The sequence below is a fragment of the Strix uralensis genome, chromosome 23, assembly GCF_047716275.1.
Source record: "Strix uralensis isolate ZFMK-TIS-50842 chromosome 23, bStrUra1, whole genome shotgun sequence".
Classification (NCBI taxonomy): domain Eukaryota; kingdom Metazoa; phylum Chordata; class Aves; order Strigiformes; family Strigidae; genus Strix; species Strix uralensis.
The window spans coordinates 2,456,080-2,475,843 of NC_133994.1; the positions used below are offsets into that span (position 1 = coordinate 2,456,080).

At 40.4% G+C, this 19,764-nt stretch overlaps 1 protein-coding gene across 3 annotated transcripts; it reads right to left on the reverse strand.

The window, feature by feature from the left end:
• Positions 1-453: 453 nt before the first annotated feature.
• GABRD (gamma-aminobutyric acid type A receptor subunit delta) lies at positions 454-19,691 on the reverse strand. 3 transcript variants are annotated; one of them, XM_074892890.1, is made up of 9 exons: positions 19,069-19,691; positions 9,604-9,716; positions 8,955-9,022; positions 7,838-8,058; positions 6,947-7,029; positions 4,517-4,654; positions 3,444-3,596; positions 2,633-2,844; positions 454-1,382 (listed from the first exon to the last, which is right to left on the reverse strand). In XM_074892890.1, exons 1-9 carry the CDS (start codon positions 19,134-19,136, stop codon positions 1,083-1,085), a joined length of 1,356 nt encoding a protein of 451 aa, XP_074748991.1. In that variant the 5' UTR covers positions 19,137-19,691; the 3' UTR covers positions 454-1,082. The 3 variants fall into 3 exon arrangements, with proteins under 3 accessions (XP_074748991.1, XP_074748990.1, XP_074748992.1); XM_074892889.1 differs by having other exon boundaries at positions 3,444-3,599; XM_074892891.1 differs by lacking the exon at positions 19,069-19,691 and having other exon boundaries at positions 3,444-3,599; positions 8,955-9,067.
• Positions 19,692-19,764: the final 73 nt, after the last annotated feature.

Below are 19,764 nucleotides of genomic sequence, written 5' to 3' on the forward strand. Positions count from 1 at the left end.
AGGACTGTGTATGAGTACTCACAAATTTCATTGTCAGATAATGGAAGTGAAGAGCCCTAATGTATTAGGTCAGCCTCTGAATAAAAATGGCAAAAATATCCAAAGCAACTGAGTAACTCAAAGCCAGTTATGACATTTTTTTACTTCACTCAGCTATTTAGGGACAGATGCAAAAAGGATATTTTCAGAGGCACACATGGTAGACTTTCACTGAAAATTAACAGAATGAATTCTAAAGTCCTTCCTGAAAATGGAATCTGAGTTCCTTCACTGCCAAGCACCTTTAAAATTTTTCCCAATCTAACACAGGAAGCCTGAGCTTTCCCTGTGTTTCTAAATCACTTTTATCTATTTTTGGGTCTAGTAAACTAATAAACATTACTGTGTTTAAGTGTTTAAAATTTCAATAGCTTAGATCTGAAATGTAACACAGTCATTATTAACAATCCAGTAGAATTTTATGTAGTATATTTTATTTCATGCTGTGACTAAGAGCATTGAAATGGTTTCAATACTTTATCCAAGACAAATAATAATTTAAGAAAAGGCCTCCACTCCCCTCTATTCCCTTTTACTTAGCTCATGAGATTTTTATGATTAAAAACTCCAACTTTACCACTACTGTTAAACCTGGACCATCCCACAGAAGGCCAGATGCAGAAAATCACTTATGTGTGGAAGTGAGGAATTAGCTCTTCCATTACAAAAAAGGAAATGATCTGAGTGTGAAAAGCCAAATCTTCATTACCGATCAACCCTTAAAGTGGAGGAAAACCGTGGTAATTTAAGATTTACTTCTGCTGCAAATATGTACATATGAAAAATTGTCTTATGGTAATACAGGAAATAAGGAGCTGGGATTGTTTGGCAGAGTACAGTTATTACTGTATCAAATCAGATCGGTAATAAATTGCTGATTTTAGTAGGAATTGATAGCAGAACCTCCTTGACTTTAGAAGTGTCTTAAGCTCATTGGAAAATATTTTGAAAAGAGATGGATCAATACAGTTTCAGCAAGGCTTTTTTAGTCCATAGGTATTGTTCAATTTGTAGCTCTTCGCATGATTTTTTTTTTTTTTTTTTTACATTGTGTATGCAACCCAGTATATAACATTGACTGCTGCAAAGGCTGCTGGGAACACGGCTCTGGCATATATATCAATGGTATCAGCATCAATGGGCTTAAAGAGGGACTTCAGACCACTCTTTTTATCCAGTTTCATTATGTGCTGCCGTTTTGTCTCTCCAGTTTCTATTTCTATTGTGCCATACGATCCAGGTAGGCTTCTGGGAATTCGGTGCTGCCTATTGGAAATGGCCAGTTCCTGGTTCACACCAGCTATGGAAAGGGAAAACAGAACAATGGCATTCTTCACGTTTATCTGCAAAGGAAAGAGGAGAACCTATAATAGCAACTTATAGGGTAAAGGTGTAGTGTACTTCATCCAAGCTAGCCATGAGACCGACAGGGTGAAATACCTATGAGATCCATAAGGGCTGAATGGTATTTATCACTTGCTTTGGCAGAAGGACTGCTGAAAGACTGTGCCACCATGTCTAATTCTGGTTATAGTTTTACACGCTCCGAATTACCAAGGCACAACTGGGACAGCATGCTTAGGCTCCCTGACTGAAAATAATTGACTGACTTTAAGGAGAGAGTTATCCCATTGTGTGGCCAAAGCCAATAGGCAGTTCTCAGGCTCTTGTCAAAGTTGAGAGAACATGGACATGGGACTGAAAATTAATACGGATCAGTTGTATCTGCTACAGCTAAATAAAAATGAAGTAATAATAATCATAAATAATACCCAAGGTGCCAGAGAGTTCAAAAATATGTAGGCCTGGACTAAAAATTGTGAATTGTCAGGAAGAACGTTCCTTAATCAATACACTCTGCTTCATCACTAACATGCATGTACATATATGAAGAAAGCAGCAAAGCCATCTGGAGTTCCTGGAAGAAATTTCATCCCCGGACTCCTTTGCTCAATTTCACTGAGCTTCATATCTATATAACTCATATCCCTGCTAATTATACCTGTATTTATCTTAGGCAGTTTAGGTGTAAAAAAAAATATAATCTCCAGGGGACAACATTCAAGACTACAGTTTTTGTTTTGCTGACAGCATTTTATTATGCTGTAGCAGAGCTAAGAGAGTCTTAGCAGAAGCAGCTGATAAAGAACACCTTCTGAGAAAAGGCCTTTCTTCCCCATCTCATGTAATATGGACCCTAGGGGAGCAACTCAAGGTTACTGTAATTTACACTGAGGCCTGGACAAATATCCAAGGGTCTAAATATATTCTCAAAGTTTAAGGTATACAAATCCAGCTCAAGACATACTTTGCCTCTCTTCTTATTCCTCCTCTCTTATTCTCCATTTCCCATCTTCAATACAGCAACAAATCACGTAAGAATATGTTGTCTTTAGTGTTAACCATGCTGCGAGGGGAAATTAGGAGTTGCGTTTGTTTGCTTGTCATATTAACATGGCAAAAGAATCAACCAGGAAATTTTTTAATATTTCTTTTTCAAAAGGGGTAGAAGAATTTGCTTCCATAGTAAAAAAAGGTCATAATGCAGGGTGATTGCTTTTGCAAAGTTATTCACCGTATTACACTTACTGACCTCTCCACTCTGCCTTCTCGCTTTTATCTTGTTCTTTTGCTTTTTCATGTAGTCAGCATTGAAATGTGCAAATGCATACTCTACCAGTGCAGCGAAGACAAACACGTAGCAAATCCAGAAGTAAACATCAAGTGCCTTGATGGCAGATGCTCGCGGAAGCGAAGATCGGGCACTGACCATCAGCGTAGTCATAGTAAGAACAGTAGTTATACCTGCAGTGTGGTGTGAGAAAATTTAGTTTAGGTTTCAAAGCGTACACTATAATAACTGTATTTACTAACCTGAAGCTGAGGAATATTTTCACAGTAGAAGCCCTTTAATAGTGTGGCTTCTAATTTTCAAAAGCGGGGAGCTTGTGAAAGACAGTGCATTTGTATGACTAAGGCAGCCTTGAACACGTTCTCCTCACTTTTGTTCTAGATCAAGACAAACAAAACCAGAAGACTTAACCCTCAAAAACTTTTGTGTCTGGACTCGCAGCCCTTACTCAGGCAAACAGATCCACAAGCTCTAGGAACATTTTTTGGTCACTGTCCCAGTTCCTTCAGATCAATTCTTTCATACATCTGCCTCACATTCACTATTGCTTTTAGCCATCTTTAGACTGTTATTTTCTGTTCTTTACTGAGGCAGCTGCTCTGATAGCATGGCAAATTAAAACATGAGGGAAATCTTTTAAAGGACTGTCTCTTCTGCAGATGTAAATATAGTATTCATAAATGCACCTTCATGGAAAAGGAGGATTATTAGAGAGCATAATTACAACTCCAGCATACCCTTCCCCGTTAGTTCCCCAAACGATCCGTTTTACCTAATGACACTCTGGCAGGCACAGCTGACTGACTGATCCAGAAGGATACCCAAGACATGGCCACTAGTAAGATAGAAGGAACGTAAGACTGAATGATGTAAACTCCTCGATTTCGCCGAAGGTGGAAGTGGAGACTGAGCCTGGGAAACTGACCTGCTGGAAAAAAAAGCAGGCAAAGAAAGATTCTGACTGAGTGAATTACAATTAAACTGATATTCAAAATAACATTTTCTATAATGACACAGATCTACGTTCTTAAATATCTTTCAGAAAGGATCACAAAAAGCTTTTTTGAATGTTGTTCAATTAGTCTTCATAAACCCTGCACGAGGTACTGCAGTTCTCATCAGCACTGTTAGCTAAGAATAGGTCAAGTGATTTGTCTCAGGTCATATCAATGCCAGATCTGAAAATAAAATCATGAGTCTTCTCGAATAACAGTATTGCTTCAAAATGTGTACTGTCTTATCATCTGCTGTAGAAAGTCCTCCAGATACTAAATTTAGATTTTTTAAAAGGCCAAGTTAATTTCAAACTCAAAAAAGAGCTTAGAGGAGATGTGCAGCATAAATGAGAATCTGAATACATGAAAGAGGATGAAAAATCAGCAGGAAAGAAATTACTCCAATCTTTTACAAACATTGCAATAAACCCAGTGATACGCACACACACCACTGACTTCTACTGGGTAGAATTAGAATGATCTGACTGTACGTCATAAGCCTCATAACATCAGGGCTAATGGAAATTTTCCTTTATCCGAAGTTGTAAATTAGGTCAAGAAAGCGTGAGCTCTACCTCAAGTGGTTTTTATCAGGTGTTGTCTGGCTACTCCATGCAGTATTTTGTCAAACATACAGAGCTAAAGGACATGATATGCTACAGTGGCTACCTGAAGGCTCAGCAAAGGTTGGCATTTTTTACAAGTGTAGGCTAAAGAAAACTCTTTATCAGAAACCTGACAGGTCTTAAATTAGTTACTTAAGAAGAAGGATTTTCTATTATAGATATAGGAGGTTTCCCTATGCAGGAAAGTCAGATACTGTCCCTGAATTGAAAACAGATCCTGTTACCAGATTTGAAGTTCATCATTTCTGTTGTGAACTGGTAATTGGTAATTGTGAATTGAGCAAGCTGCAGCTTATCCAGCCCATGGATCTCCTCCTGGTTTTCTGACCAGTGGTAGACGATGTCCTCTGAAGAGTAGCCATCTGCCAAAAGAAAGCTGAATAAACACAAAGTTTGAGGAAGAAATTAAGAACTTAGAGGACTCATAGTGAAAGTCCTCTAATTTCTCTGCTATGCTGATTTTCACCAGTCCCATTGCAAACATGCTGTGATTCAGTCTGGATAATTCACTGTCCTGGCAACATCCATGCTGCCAGTGTCACATTGGGGTAGCTTTCCTACAGGGAGAATAATCCAAGTTGATTCACACTGACTAGCAATATGTGCTATGGCACAACGCACTTCGGTGTCATGAGAAATATTCAAATTATCTCTCAAAAAACTCATTTGCATACTCACTTAAAGTAGAGTAACTGTTACTGTAGCGCTCAAATTAGCCTACTTACCCTGCACTGTGCTTGGATCTCAGAGTCACAGAAATTTCTGATTGTAAAAGAAAATAACTACCAAATCTAATCTATCTATGCCTAGGTAGATCAGTGTAATTGTGTACTGCAAGTCTATCCCCAAATTCAAACACTGATTTTATGAGATAGGTATTCTGTACCTGCCAGGCAGTGTCAGGGAAACAGATCTCCTTTGTCAGGAATTCCCCCAGTGTCCTCAAAAATGATGTGTTCAGTTGGCTCTGTACCTCCCCGTGCAAGCCCTACAGTGCTTTTACAAAGGGACACTGCGTGAAAGTAAAGTATACAGCTGAATTGTTCATGTGAATCCCCACTCTTGGAAACAACTGTTAGGGCCTCCCCCAGGCTTGAAGTAGTTTAATAAGAAAACAATGTCTATGCAAGCTGCCTATGCGTTGTTTTTCTGTCAGTTCTCCTAACAGCTTTTGAACTTGATATTTTGAAACCAAAATGACAAAAAGGTAAAGATTTAAAATTCTTGATTCTTGAAATTCTAGATTCTTGAAAGTTTTGTAAAAAATGAGTGTGTAGAGAACAAAAAATTGACTTTGTGCATCCAGTTAGAGATCCAGCAGTATAACTCAGACCCGTGTCCATTCTGATTGTCACCAGCTGGTGTGACAATCGCCATGTATATCAGCCTGTTGATGCCTGCACTTTGGCATGGGTGGCAGGTGGAAGATAACTGCTAGGGAGAGGTGCAGGGCACCAGGGACATGAGAGAAGGGGGGAGATATGTACGAGGGGATTTATGTAATATGCAACTCCATAGGAAATCAATCTTTGCTAGTTTTGCTGTTAATGGACAATTTGCTACTAAACCACTCATTTGTTTAAAGAGGCTTTATTTCTACCTGTTTGTTTCACTGAAATCAAACCCCTCAAATTCAATTAAAAAATTCAACCACCACCAAAACTCCCTGCAGGACTTGCTGGGAAAGAGAACTGATTGCTGGTTCACTGTCTGCTGCCTCTGCATTTGGTGATTACATAAGTAAAACTGTAGATTGCTATTTTTGACAGGATAAAATGGTATTGTGGTTAATTGCCTAGAAAACAAAGTCAGTGCTAAAAAAGAAAAAGAGAAACTTGCATCAATAGGCCAATGGATCTGCTCGGAAACTGCTATTCACAAATCTCTGGAACCCTCAGGACCTGTAGACTCCTCGATATAAAACCCACAAAAGGCCAGATTCATTATCATTGATTGGGTAGCCCCTGCTTGTCAGTGGTGAATTTCATTCAAAAGTATTAATGTTCATGGGAATTACACGCTGATCATAGATAAAATACAAGTTGGACGAAATAGAAATTCATTTTTCACCCTCCTTTGTGAGTACAACTGAATTTAAGCCAATCCATGCAGTATTCTGATTGATTTCTGTGTAACAGATACTGGAGTGCCTAGGCAAGCAAGCTAAACAGCTACATAGGGGTTAGTCACGATGGCATTCATTAAAAGCAGGGAATTCTTTCTTTTTCCTGTTTTCTCATAAAGAAAAAATAGCACATCAAATTTTGCCTGTGGGTTTCTCTAGTTATTCTCACTAGATTTGATGCAAACCTCAGTAATGCTAGTGACTGTCACAATTGCACTAGGTTTTACATCAAGCACAAGGTTCCAGACATTTGTCAGCAGGACTATATGTTGTTCATCTTCACTAGATTAGATCCTATAGGTTTGAATTGGATCAGAGCTGAACTGGTATTGAAAAGTCCATAGTCTAGTGCCCAGCACAGAAAATGAAAGGATTCGTGTTTGCACCCTTTATTTCTAAATCCTAAGGCACCCCTTACATTTCATTGACTAAAGCAGAATCATTCCGGCAAGCTCCAGCAAGCTAAGTACCATATATGCAGGCTTTAAACAAAATACAGATTATAAAAAACACTGTACTCAGCCCTTACAGCTCTCCAAATCCAACATGCATTCTTGCTCATCCATTGGATACTTGGAAAGGTCCATGTCACAGGCCACTGTTGAGGTAATCCTGTTCCAAGCAATGTGGACACCAGTTAGTTGCATTCAGATAGAGCCTTTTCCTCAGAACTCAAAAGACTAAATGGAAAAGTTTGAAACCTTAATACTAATACAGGGAATTATTTTCTAAATCCTTATGGTTGTTACTAAGTCTGTGGGAAGGCCAAAGGCGGGGGGAAATTGAAGAAAGGTCAGGTGACTTCTCTAATGTCAGAGGACGCTTCAGCTACTTCTGACAATAAAAACGACTTTTCTGAGTCAAATCTGCTCCCTTCCACTGTCCCCAAGATCACTACCAATATCTTAAGGGTGACTTTGGACTTACAGTTTCAAGGTGCACACTCATTATTCTTCAGAACATCACACAATTAACTTTAAATACTGAGTTCTAGCAAGAACACTCTTCCAAAGTGAGGAAATACTACTTTGTCTGTTTAAAAGATGGGGAAGTTGAGCCTAAATCAGGGTCATAGTTCCCTTAGAAAACAGTGAGAGTGGGGAACAGAATCTTTGCTTTGTATTCAGCATCTCCTTGCCTGGTGACCAAAGAGTTATGAGATGCTTCTCCCCCATTAAGGACATTCTGGAAGTACTCAGTGATTATGCAGTGGAAAATGTGTTAGTGTTGCCCAACATACCTTCCTGGCAGTGTAATCCTTGTAAAGCAAAGGGATCTCTGATAGCAGTCACCAGTACTTTCTTCCATTTAAAATTAATAATTATTTTAGGAAATCATCCTAGGCAAACTGAATGATTGCTTTATAGTCTGTTCAAAAACTTAATACATGACAGAGTACACTTGCACTCTTCTCACTCACCTGATGCTGTATAAAATGACTCCATCTGGCTGGAGCCTGATAAGTTTGTTTTCCACGGTCACATCATGGAACCAGGCAGACTTGGCATTTACTATGAAAGTATCTGGCAGCCAGAGCTTGTCCACAAAGCGGCTGTCTAAGCCCAAAGTTTCATTGGTGTGGTTGTAAGACAGACGGTCATCTCGCCAGCTCTGGTGCAAAAATACCGTCATGGTATATTCCTATGACAAGAGAAATCCCAATAAAAATGTGATGCTAAACAAACACAGTGATGTCTTGGGACTTGGTCAAAAATCATTGTATTACCCTAGAACTGTATTAACTGCCTCCAGTGCAAGTAAGTATTTTTTTACTCAGTCAACCATAGAGCTGCACAACCATTTTAATTTCTGTCATATGCTTCTACCATGGATAAACCCGAGATATCAAAAAGTGATTTGATGTCAGTGTTATATTTAACATGCTGCAAGGGCTGTACATGTATTAATGAAGACAATCAGTTTATGTATCTCCACAAGTACAGCTTCTGTTGAGGGTTTTTTAAAAGAAAACTAAAAAATCAGGTGAAGTTATGCATCTGTAATAAAGGGAAAGGATGGAGGGAAAGTAAAAGTTCCGGTTTTAAAATTAAATCTATTGTGTTTCAGAAATGCAGTTAATCCATGCCTATGCTTGTTTATGTGACTTGTAAATTGTTATACTCCACTGCTTTATTGGAAGGTCTTTACACAAAAAAAGAGGAGCATCTCACAAGCAATCGTTCCCTTAGCTTCTTTTTGGAGTATCTGTGGTGAAAAGGAATTTGAACAGAAGTTGGCATTAATGCTTAAAATTAGGCTTTCTATTAGTAAGTGCTGCACAGATCCAACCTTGCTCCCTGTAGTAAGAAATCTCAGTGGCTTATACATGGCTAGATTCTTGTAACTGCCAGTGTCTGCCAGAAGAGACTCTGCCTGTGTCTTAAAATACAATGTTTGTTCTTTGCAGCATCTCCTTGTTGTAATTTCTCCACTTCAAACCCGTTGGGGATCAACTGTCTCTATTTAGTTTGTTTTCTACACTCCCTGTCGTTGCAGTACATACATTCACAACTTGGTAGGTTTAACTGATAACATACCATGTTCACTTCTGAGATGTGGTCGATGCTGGCTACTTCAATTGCAAGAGCAACATTAACAGGAGGACCTGAGAAAAAATGGTTGAATGGGGTGATTTACATCATCATAGTACCTATAAAAACATAGATGACCCAAGACTGTTAATTCTTTCATACAGAGTGAATTCATAAAAGTGTTTTCCAAGATAAAATACACTTTCCAAGTAAAATCTACCTAAAAGCAAGAGATTTAAACCTTTTACAGATTGCACCCTCAATTTCCAACAGAACACCTCACTTCAGTGATAAAGGACATGAGATATAATCACAACTAGTGAAAATTATGGAATCCTTTCTGGAAACCACATGATCTAGTTTAAGACAGCATGGCTTCAAGCAAATGCAGAAATTATCACCATTTAATGTAATCCAAAATTCCTTCAACTTAGATACCAGTGATTTAAGAACTGTATCAGCAACAAGACTGCATTGCTAGTTCTGTTGTACAGTCTTTTTTCAAAATCAAGCAAATTGTTGATTGTTTTTATTTCCAGTGTCCAAGTAATAGATAATCACAACCTTTTACTCATGTAGAGGATGAAGTTCACATAAACACCAGAGGGTAGAAGGATTGTAAGAAACAAAAGAGGCATTATTCTCAAAATCTCACCTCCAATCCCAGGCCTGAAATTACGTGCATACCCTTTCATTAAATCATCCAGGTTGGGTAACCAGGATATTTCGATGTTGGAACCTATGTAATCTCCGATGTCGTTCATAGCTCTAGGTAAAAAGAATAAGTATCTTTTAAAACTTGGCCATGTTTACAAACAGAAGAATAACAGAAAATGGAAGACATTGACTTCTACACCAGAGACCACCTACAGTATAATCAGCTATATTGGTAATTTAGTGGAAAAATACTGTGTATATTGATAGGAAAACCATTTCAGATATTTCTGTTTAAACCAAAACATATTTCAGGCAAGACTATGGCCTCTTTCTGAATTACAAGCACATACTTTTTTAAGGTTTTTCCTTTTCAGAAAATCAGTAGGGGAAAAATATATTTAGAAATGTAAAGAAAACATGAGGGAAACCAAGATACTTTGTACACTGCGTAAAATGCATCTGTGGATGCTGAAATGCAGCTATCTGGGTAGCAGGACACAGCAGCTGTGAGAGCTCCTCGTACCACTATGGAACAGCTGAGATCAAGAAGGCTGGTGTATTGTCAAATGTGATGGGAAAGCAGTAAAAATTACGCAGCTGGAATGTGGATTTAACATCTCTGATGCTGTGAAAAGTACCATTGGGCCTCAGAAATATGAAAAGCAATGCTAATAGAAGGTGTACAAGCACCTGAAAACTGCAAAGAGATGGTCAAAAAGGAGATCTCGCTTAGAAAGTGAACAGCTGAAAGCATGGAAGCACCAAAGGGGACATCCCCATGGCCCCGACCCAGCATGGAGCTGCCCATGGGCCGGACCCAAACCTCGGCTGTGGCGCTGAACTCAGGAGGTGCTGTCCATGCTGCCCAAGCCCTGGTAGTTCTCCCTCTTTCTGAGCCAAAATTGGTGGCTGCCTACGGTCCAGGCGACTCAGGAGCTTCCACAAACCTTGAGAGGGGCCCCTGGTTCTGCAGTGTGAGGAGCTGCCCGTAGTGGTGAGCCTGAAAGATTTGGGCATTGTCCTGGAACCTGAGGTGTGCTCCATGATCCTAGAAATGCAGGGGCAAGAGTCCTGGCTAAGGGCCTGGATCTGGGGCCATTCTTGTCCATGCTCTTGAGTGGTAAGTGAGGTATCGGTAGCACTGCAATGTCTCGGTCCCACTCCACCTTCCCGCAGGTGCCCCAGAGCTTTGGGCATACAGGGGTGGTTCCATCATGCTGGGAGGGCCCCAGCTCACCTGCTTGTGCTGTTCTGCGCTTGCCAGCGTCAGGCAGTGTGGGTGTTTGGCCATCTGTCCTCAGGTCAGGCGTGGGGGATGCCATAACGCACGCATCCCTTTGTAGTCGCTCCTGAGACCTGATGAGCCACCAAACAGGCAGTAGGTTTTGTTTGGGAGGTGATGTGTTGCTGTCAGATTTGTGCAGCATGCCACAGTCCCCCTCCCAGAAATAAGGCTCCATTTCTCAGGTGCTAGGCATATGCTTCTTTCTGATCCAGCAATGCTCCTTGAGCACATCAGCACAGTTTCTTGTTGCCATTTTCCACCACGTGACAGATGCCAGCGCCTCAACCTTCCCAGTACAAGCAGTTATATGGATATTCCATAATCTCTTATAAACAAAGGCAAGCTTATATTGTCTTCATAACTGTTTAAACTGAGCTGACAGACTTCATTTCAGGAAGATTTGTGCCTGCTCACACAATTCCTCTTGCCAGCACTGTGATTGACATGACAGGAATAGAGAAATGAAGGACTGTGACAACGTCTACCACAACTATTTGCAAAGAGAAAAATTGCCGGTGGTTTGAGAGGGCCAGTATCTGAATGCAAGTACTACATCAAAACTGTCTGAGCACTGTTTTGGCATCTTCCACCAAGTCCAGCAATAAATATGGCATTTGAGAGATATATATCACTAGTAACAGAAGAGAAACTCATTAAACGTTGATGAAAGGCTGCAGAATAATATACCATAGACATATTCTGCCTTGGTACTTACATAACTTTCTTGGAGTGTTCATGCGACATTGACCCACATAAAGCACATGTTTTTTCTCTCCAAAATATGCCAGTCTAGGCATTCAGCTCAGCACATGCAGTTACTGCTAGCACAGTAGCAGAGTATCCTACAATAACCAACTGTTCTTCTCACAGGGGACTGAAAGAAAAATCTTTGATTGCCCCAGTCATAAAATTCCTGCCCAACATGTATGGAGTCAATTATATAAGGAACGAGTTGTGGGATTACAATGTATAAATGTATGTTCTGAGCTGCAGAGACACTGAAAACTTGCATTAATGGAGCTGTCAAAGCTCAAGTGACCTTAAAGCACAGGAATGCTGCTCCAAAGTGAAACTTCATAGTTCAGGGCAAAATGTTAAATTTGGGGATATATATTAAATTGCATTTATAATGTTTCCTTGCCATGAGCACACTGTTGCATGTTCATCTCAAATATTTCTCAGGTTCCTATACCTCTTCTGAGTAAGGATCTTGGAAAGCACAGAGCAGTATTTTCAGCTACATAAATTGGAATCACATAACTGATTTAGACAAGGGCTTTGAAGATTTATAACAGAGGTTGACAGAGTTTTTTCCTTCTTTATTGGGTCTCATCAACTATATAAACACTTCTTTCTATCAGACTGCTGTTTTCTATGTGCTGGTCTTTCAATCATCCGACTGTCAGTATTTACTTAAATGAAACTATAGTTTCATAATATTTGGCAAGATGCTAAAGGTCTGGCTTTCTTCTGCAATACTATCAAACACTGCAGTACAGAAATTCTTTCATTTATTTTCTTTTACATTCACTACCCTATTTTTGGAAATACTAAGGCTATCAGTTCATACAGATAACAAATAATTTTTTTAATTAAGGCCTTGGCAGATTAAAGAATATGAGACTATGTTGAAAGTATTTTGTTTCAAAATGTACTTACTTGTAACTTGTAAGTCTCAGCCATAGATACATAATGGTATTCCTAATCAGTAAAATATCTGAGCTCCTTTTACAGGTAAGAATGTTACTTTAAGTCTTTTCATAATTAGAGTAAATAACTAGAATACGCTTGAATTAATATATCTTCCTAAAATCTCTTTGCCTTTTCGGTAAAAGATGGTGCTTTTTGACTCCTGTTGCTAAAACTGCAGTCAAGTCCTGTAGAGTGTTTTGAAAACAGTACTCAAGTCAAAAGGTGACTACAGCGTAGTGACCAATCTTGTGTGCCCAGCCTGTGAGGATGGGAGGATCAAGTGCTAGGTACAAGTCGTTGTAAAATTAGAATACCATGTATATTTATGAGTACTATACCCGAGAAAAATAATAAAAACAAATTCTTCTGCCCGCCTTTCACAATAGGTATTGCTACTTGCGTGCATCCAGAACTCATCCCCAGATAACTGACTTATAATCAGTCACTTGCTATAAAAGAAGTAATGCCACTAAAAGAACTGCCAGGAGCCTCATCTTTTTTCAAAAAGCATTTACAGTATGCCGCAGTTATCCTGTGTCACTATTCTATTTTAATGGCATTAAGGAGAGACACAGAGCTAAAAGGAAGTTAAAATGATGAGAGTTGGGTTAAAAACTGTGGGCTGTAGCTTGCCATGTGTTTTAAGCAGATTACAATCTAGAGGGAGTTTTATTTAAATATCCATGACACAATTAAAAAGAATCTTGTTTCTATTATTAATAAAGCCTTAGGGTCAGATCATCAGCGTAACAAATGTGCTGAAGTTAGTGGAGCTATATGCACTTAATACCAGTGGGGGTTATTAAAGTATTACAGCTGAAATAATTTGATGGCTAGATTTACTTTGTTGATGTTTATACTACTGGTTCATTTTAAAATTTCTTTGAAATGGACAACAAATTTGTTCTTACTCAGTTACTGCCACTCTCACACACTAACTAGCATGGTGCTCACATGAGAGAGTATGAATCAGAATAACCTACAGTTTCGTTTACAAACAGTTATCACTGAGTTACCAAAAGCTTTTGCTAATATTAAGCTTTTTTCATGCAGATGATTAAGAGATGAGCATCTCTTACATTAGCAAAAGCTGAGAGAGCTGGGACTGTTTAGCCTGAAGAAGAGGAAGCTCGGGGGGGGACCTTATCAATGTATGTAAATACACGAAGGGAAGGTGTAAAGGCAGCAGAGCGAGGCTCTTTGCAGTGGTGCCCAGTGACAGGAGCAGAGGCAACGGGCACAAACTGAAAGCCAGGAGCTTCTGCTTGAACATCAGGAAACACTTTTTCACTGTGAGGGTGACTGAGCCCTGGCACAGGTTGCTGAGGGAGGTTGTGGTCTCCCTCCTTGGCGATATTTCAATGCCACATGAACGTGGTCCTGGGCAACTGGCTCTGGGTGGCCCTGCTTGAGTTGAGGGTGGACCAGATGACCTCCAGAGGTCCTTTCCAACCTCAACCCTTCTGTGATTCTGTACACCTATATTGTAAACTACCCAGTGATCACTTCAAACAGCCATATTCTTCAAATTACATTTTGTCAGACTGATATGGAGGCTGGTGGAGCAAGAGAAATAATACAGCCATAAGAACTAATGTAGCAGGGGCTGTGTGCTTGGGTGTATGATTCAGCATTGTGGAAATGAGTCCAAGTTCTACCTGTGTCAGTTGATATGTGCTCTTTAGGTCTAAGGGCATTCCAGGTCCTTCAGCACAGTGGAAATCTCCCATTCCCCTCTTTTTTGTCCCTCAAAAATATTGAGGGAGAGGAGAAATAATAAACTCAGTAATATTATTCTACCTATAATATTTTAGTTTTTTATCTGATGAAGACAGAAGTGTGACTATTAGCAGATAGTATAGCAGTCCTCGGTCAAAAATTATTACTTTGGAAAACAGACTTTTATTTTCATGGCACTTTACAGGCAGTTTGTGGTAACTCCTTTGTGCCATTCCTCTAGACCTCTGTACATCAGATCCAGTGCTTTAAAGTTACATGAAGGATGTGGGATAATTTCGTTCATCCTTGATAAGTGGTTGGGATTATATATGGCCTAAAATATTATTCATTTATTGTACCTGAAAAAGGAAGACCAGCATAGAAAGACACATTGGAAGGGATTAACTTTTCATAGTAAGCAGTAAAGATGAAAAGAAAGGAAACTACTAATAGTTGATTCAGCAGCTTCGCTTCCTGACGTAAGCTGCTGTAAAGCTTGTTTTAGTAAGAAAAGGACTTTGTAAAATTAAGCTATTGATTTGTAACATTCAAGGGGTGTAACAGCGCGTCAAAAAGCTTATCTTTACTTTGCACCAGGCCAGAGTGGGGTGCCTAGCTGACTGACTGGCAGCATAGTCATGTGTATTAATATCACTCTGGATTCCCAAATCTAAAGCTGAAGATGGGTTTTCATCCACACTCTGACTCTGTACACGTCTCATTTCAAGCAGATACTCTGGAGAATATATTTGCATCTGTCAATATCTGGAGTTCAAGTGTTGTGAGAACTTCAACAGAGCTCATGAGCAGTAGAAAAGAGATTTCTGCTGTTTAAAAGAATAGTGAGTTCTCTTGCACACCAGACAAAGGAGAGAGGAAATTGCCATTGATAAACCTGGCAAAACTATGAAGTTCTTCTTTGCCTAACAAAACTGTCCTTGACACAGGTTAGGGAAAGCAGCTCCAAGCAATAAGTCTCAAATGCCAAAGTGGTACATCTCTTTCAGAGCCAAATACTATCAGTTCTAGGATAAAAAGTACACACATCCCAAAATCCTTTTGTTTCGAGCTGCCATCTTTCTCCCAGCTGCTGCAGGACCATTGCGTTCTACTAATGTGGAGTGACCTGGAGGAGAAGCATCAGTGGACAGCACATCTTTAAAGGGCTTGTCAGGTATTAGCCTGTCTTCACTATCTTCCAGAACACTGCTTGAAAACGGTTGCTAGAAATTTATCAATATACTAGAAAAAATCTGTTAAGTATTTAAATTACACCAAGGAATGAGGCAATCTATATGTTCTGCGTGAATTAGTGCACTACAGCAGCTGAGCAAGAGATAACATTAGCAATATTATTTTTGCAGAGTAGTGCCAAAAGCTCGGCAGCATCTTTAAGTCAGTGGCCAATGAGATACTGATTTTAGGTCACACTTGTAGGGAGAGTGCACTAACCTTTTGACAAACGTGTATAGCAGTAAGATGTGGAAAATCACTTTTTGCATCTCCTGTCTCTTCTTTAAATTGGCTAACCTGATTCTTTTTGGGACTGTGACATAATTGTTACACAAATCTTTTAACCTGGTAGATGGAAATACCAGTTTGACTGATACTGAGGACTGGGATGGAGTACAATTCAGTTTCTCTGAGACAATCTTTTGGGGTAAATGTCCCAGATGTCATTGCCACCCAAGAAAACTTTTTCCTGGGAAAAAGACAAGGAATATCCTGCAAGGTCAGTGAACAATCTGGCCTCTGTCAAACTCCAGGATTATCCAGAGCAGTGTGTGTAGCCTTCCCATCTTCCATTCCTGACTCCAAGTGAAGCTCACTGTAAATATGTTTTGTATTTCAAAATGTAATTGAAAAAGCATTAGGCTTAATTCATGGCAACCTTTTGAACATAAAAGCCCTTATTTCCTCTCTGTGAGTTTTAAGCTACAGAAAATGGACCACTCTTTGCATATATTCACATGTTAAAGCTGCTCTTTTTCCATGAATAGAAGGAAAAGGCTGAGGGAGACACACAACAGAAGGACAATTCTATGCAAATGTATAGAAGTCATTTAACACAGTAGAGTCTTAAATATAAAAGATACCCCTATTTTTAATTAGAGAATTAAACCCTCTTTCAGTGAAGAATGACAAAGTACAGACATGCACCCCAAAACTCGTATCAATAGTACACTTTCCCGCACAAATGAAGAAATGTTTCACTATTTCAGCAGATGATCTCATTCAGCGTCCACAGCATATCCAACTCTGACAAAATAATGGAAGCTATAGTCTTTGCCCCAAAGAGCTGTCAATCATTTAAATGCCAAATTTCTTGCCACTAATCACTGCCTCAAGCAGACCAAAAAATACTACTTTTTTAAAATGTTTACCTGAAAACAGCACTGACATAAGTAGGATGTGCTGACTTAAGTTGCATTTGGCTCACTCACTTCAGCCAAATAGCACACATGACAGAGAGATTGCTTCAAATACAGCTCTCTAAAGCACCCTGAAAGGATATTCAAAAATGCCATGAGGAAGCAGGCTACATGTATTCCCCACTTCCCTCCTGTGCCAAACCCTAACATTACTTTAATAGGTAGTTTTGCCTTTGGGAAGTCTTATGTCATACCACTGAGTTCAGAACTCGCTGAAATGTTCTTGGTGTTTGGAATATGTTTTGCTTACACCTGTCAATATACACATACAACTCGCAAGCAGAGAACCTGGTGGTGTTGGATGGCCTCTGTCATCATAACCATAATCACATGACATTCAGAAACCAAAATCAGAGCAATAAAATGTAGCTATTGGCAGTTTTGCCCATTATTATAAAACCACAGTATTAATAAAATACTGCTCTTCATAAAAGCATCACTTACCAAAATAATTATATGTAATATCATATTACAGAACTCCAAGGAAGAAGAATAAGGAAGTTAATGTGCTTCTTGGTCCCTTTCAAGGGGAATTATTTCATAGGTCATCTATGTTTGAGTAATTTTCCTGATGCAAGGATAAAATTTTGTTTTAGTTCTGTTTAACTCATCAAAAGTACACATGGAAGCAAGGTTACTCACTTTTCACAAGATAAACAATGTTCTGCCATAGCCTCTCTTAATCCTGCATCTTCAGAAAACCATTGTACTAACCAGAGCAGCTTTCTCTGACCGCTGAATGTCTTACACTTTTGCATATTTGGAAAACTACTACAAACTGAACAGCTGGAATTTCACAAGCCATAATTTGCCTTGCCTTACTCTGCCACGAGTATATATATTTCTAACAAACAACTCATCACTATTGTGTAACTGGAGGAAGAAAGTCAAGTAACTAGGTAATTAATCCAAATATAAAATAATCTATCCAACAAATTATAGGTTGCACATATCCTGGCAGTTGCTGTGCCTAGAAACAGACCTTGAAGACAGAGGCTGAGAAGGCTGACTCTTCCTTAAAATTCTTTTTTCCCTTCTTTTATACTCAAACATCACTTTTCAACCAAAATCCTTAATGCTAGCTGAAGTGCAGATAGAGAAACAGGATCATTAAAATTATGGGCAAGACCCTGATGCCCTTAGGCCATAAGCAGTATTTTCTCTGCCTTTAACACTGGGTTGCTTCAGAGCTTGAGGGTGTCAGGATCTGACCCTGGATAACAGATTCAAGGTCATTGGATAAATCATTATGTCAGTCCTGAATAAGAGCAGTTGACTTGACACTTCCTCTAATGCAAGATGCTTTTCCTTCCCAGTGAAAAAATCAGATCTCACTAATTAATTCCCAAAACCATAACAGCAATGTTTTGTCTTACTACAATTACCACTTTGCTTCTTATACTCCTCTGAGGCTATTAATAATGTCTATAAAGTAGAAGTAGGAAGACCCCTTTAACACCACACCATCTCTGCACTGGATGATGTAGGCATGTTTTTACATGCAGCAAGTTCTTTTTTACTCCCCCTTCTATTTTCATTGCATAATCATGGCAAGCTTTCTCCACATACAGCCTCCAGATCTGTAGAGAATATATAGAGAACATAGCTGGTTGCCTAGCTAACACCTTCAGAATAAATGTGACTGAGAATTGCAAACATATATCTTTACAATTCATGATTTTTAGGAATGATTGGTGTTCTTCACCAGATCTCCACTAAGATCTCTGCCAGTCTCTTCCTCTTATCTCAAGTTCAGGAGACTTAATGAACCCGTTAGAAAGGAGTGTCTGTTTTTTGGGGGTTTAAATTGTGCCTGTGGAGGCCCTAAGCAAGGATGTTCAGTTAGTGCCCCACTGGCAGTGTTGGGTTTTATGGGAGAGTTTCATGTTCAAGCGGGCCCCCTACAGAGCTGTTTAAGGGGATGAGGCTGCGCTGGGATGTGCAGTGCCGTTACAAAGAGTGATTGTCCCCAATTTGGAGTGAGTGCCCTCGGGAAAAGGCTTCCACAGGCACCCTGTTAAAAACACACCCCTTGACTAACCCAAGAAACTGCTGCTCAGTTAGTTGGCAGAAGTGCATCCTCTGCTAGAAAAAGAAGAAAGAAAAAAAAAAAAAAGAAAAGATGAGGAAACTCTTAGTCAAGACCCCTTTTTCTACCGAACCCTCACTCAAGCAGTCGTAGCCCTGCCATGGAGAACATCCCAGGGCAAAAGTGGGAGCCGCGGGCAGGGGAAGAGTAACAGCTCCAGCCGGAGCTGGCACTTGTCACCCCAGCCACGCCGAAAGAAGGGCTGCTAAGGCCAGTCTGAGAAAGAACGAGAAGGCGTTTTCTTACCTGATACACCTGTGCTGTTGGGTGCACAGTAGAACCAAGGCAGGAAAAACCCAGGTAAGAAATTCCATTTTACTCCCATTTATTAGAGAGCGGCAATCAAAACCCAGGTTCCCTGGCTCTCTGGGCAGCTCCGGAGCTCCGGTAGTGTTGCCATCCTTGCTGTGCTAAGTTGAGGCTGAGTTTCAAGCAGGGGGTTGTTGCTCAGCAGCAGCAGCAGCCCCCCCGAGCCGAGACGTGCCCAGGAGCCATGCAGGCAGCCCGGGGCTGGGGGGCAGGCAGCAGGGCAGCTCTCCCCACCCCGTCCCCGGCGGGCTGGCACCTCGGCTCCGCCGGCTCAGCCCCGGTCGGCTGCGCTGCCCGGTGCCGGCATCCCTCCTCTGCCGCTCTCAGAACCGCCGGGCTCCTCCTCCGGCCGGTCTGCCCGGGTGCAAGGCTGGCTGCTGAAAATAACCTCCCGAGCGACAGATGAATCCCACCGAGCGCGGGGGGGAGCAAACGAAAAGTGCTCCGGAGGTCCTAGACATGTCCTGTGCAAATAATCACAGCGGGGAGGAGGAGGAGGAGGAGGAGGAGGAGGAGGAGGAGGGAGACGCAGCCCGAGCGAAGGGCGAAGGCGATTTAGCCATAGAGCTGGAGCAAGCTCGGCTTTGCTGGGCTGGGAGCTGGGCTTGTGAGCGGCAGGATCCGCGGAGTGCC

What these genes read in the sequence shown, in the direction of transcription:
- GABRD (XM_074892889.1), bottom strand. Translation starts at nt 19,136, where the DNA reads ATGGAATTTCTTACCTGGGTTTTTCCTGCCTTGGTTCTACTGTGCACC. An exon ending in CATGTTGGATTTGGAGAGCT is followed by an intron (nt 4,655 to 6,946) that starts GTAAGGGCTGAG and finishes TTCTTTTGGCAG; the next exon opens with ATGGCTACTCTTCAGAGGAC. An exon ending in CGAGAAGGCAGAGTGGAGAG is followed by an intron (nt 1,383 to 2,632) that starts GTCAGTAAGTGT and finishes TTTCCTTTGCAG; the next exon opens with ATAAACGTGAAGAATGCCAT.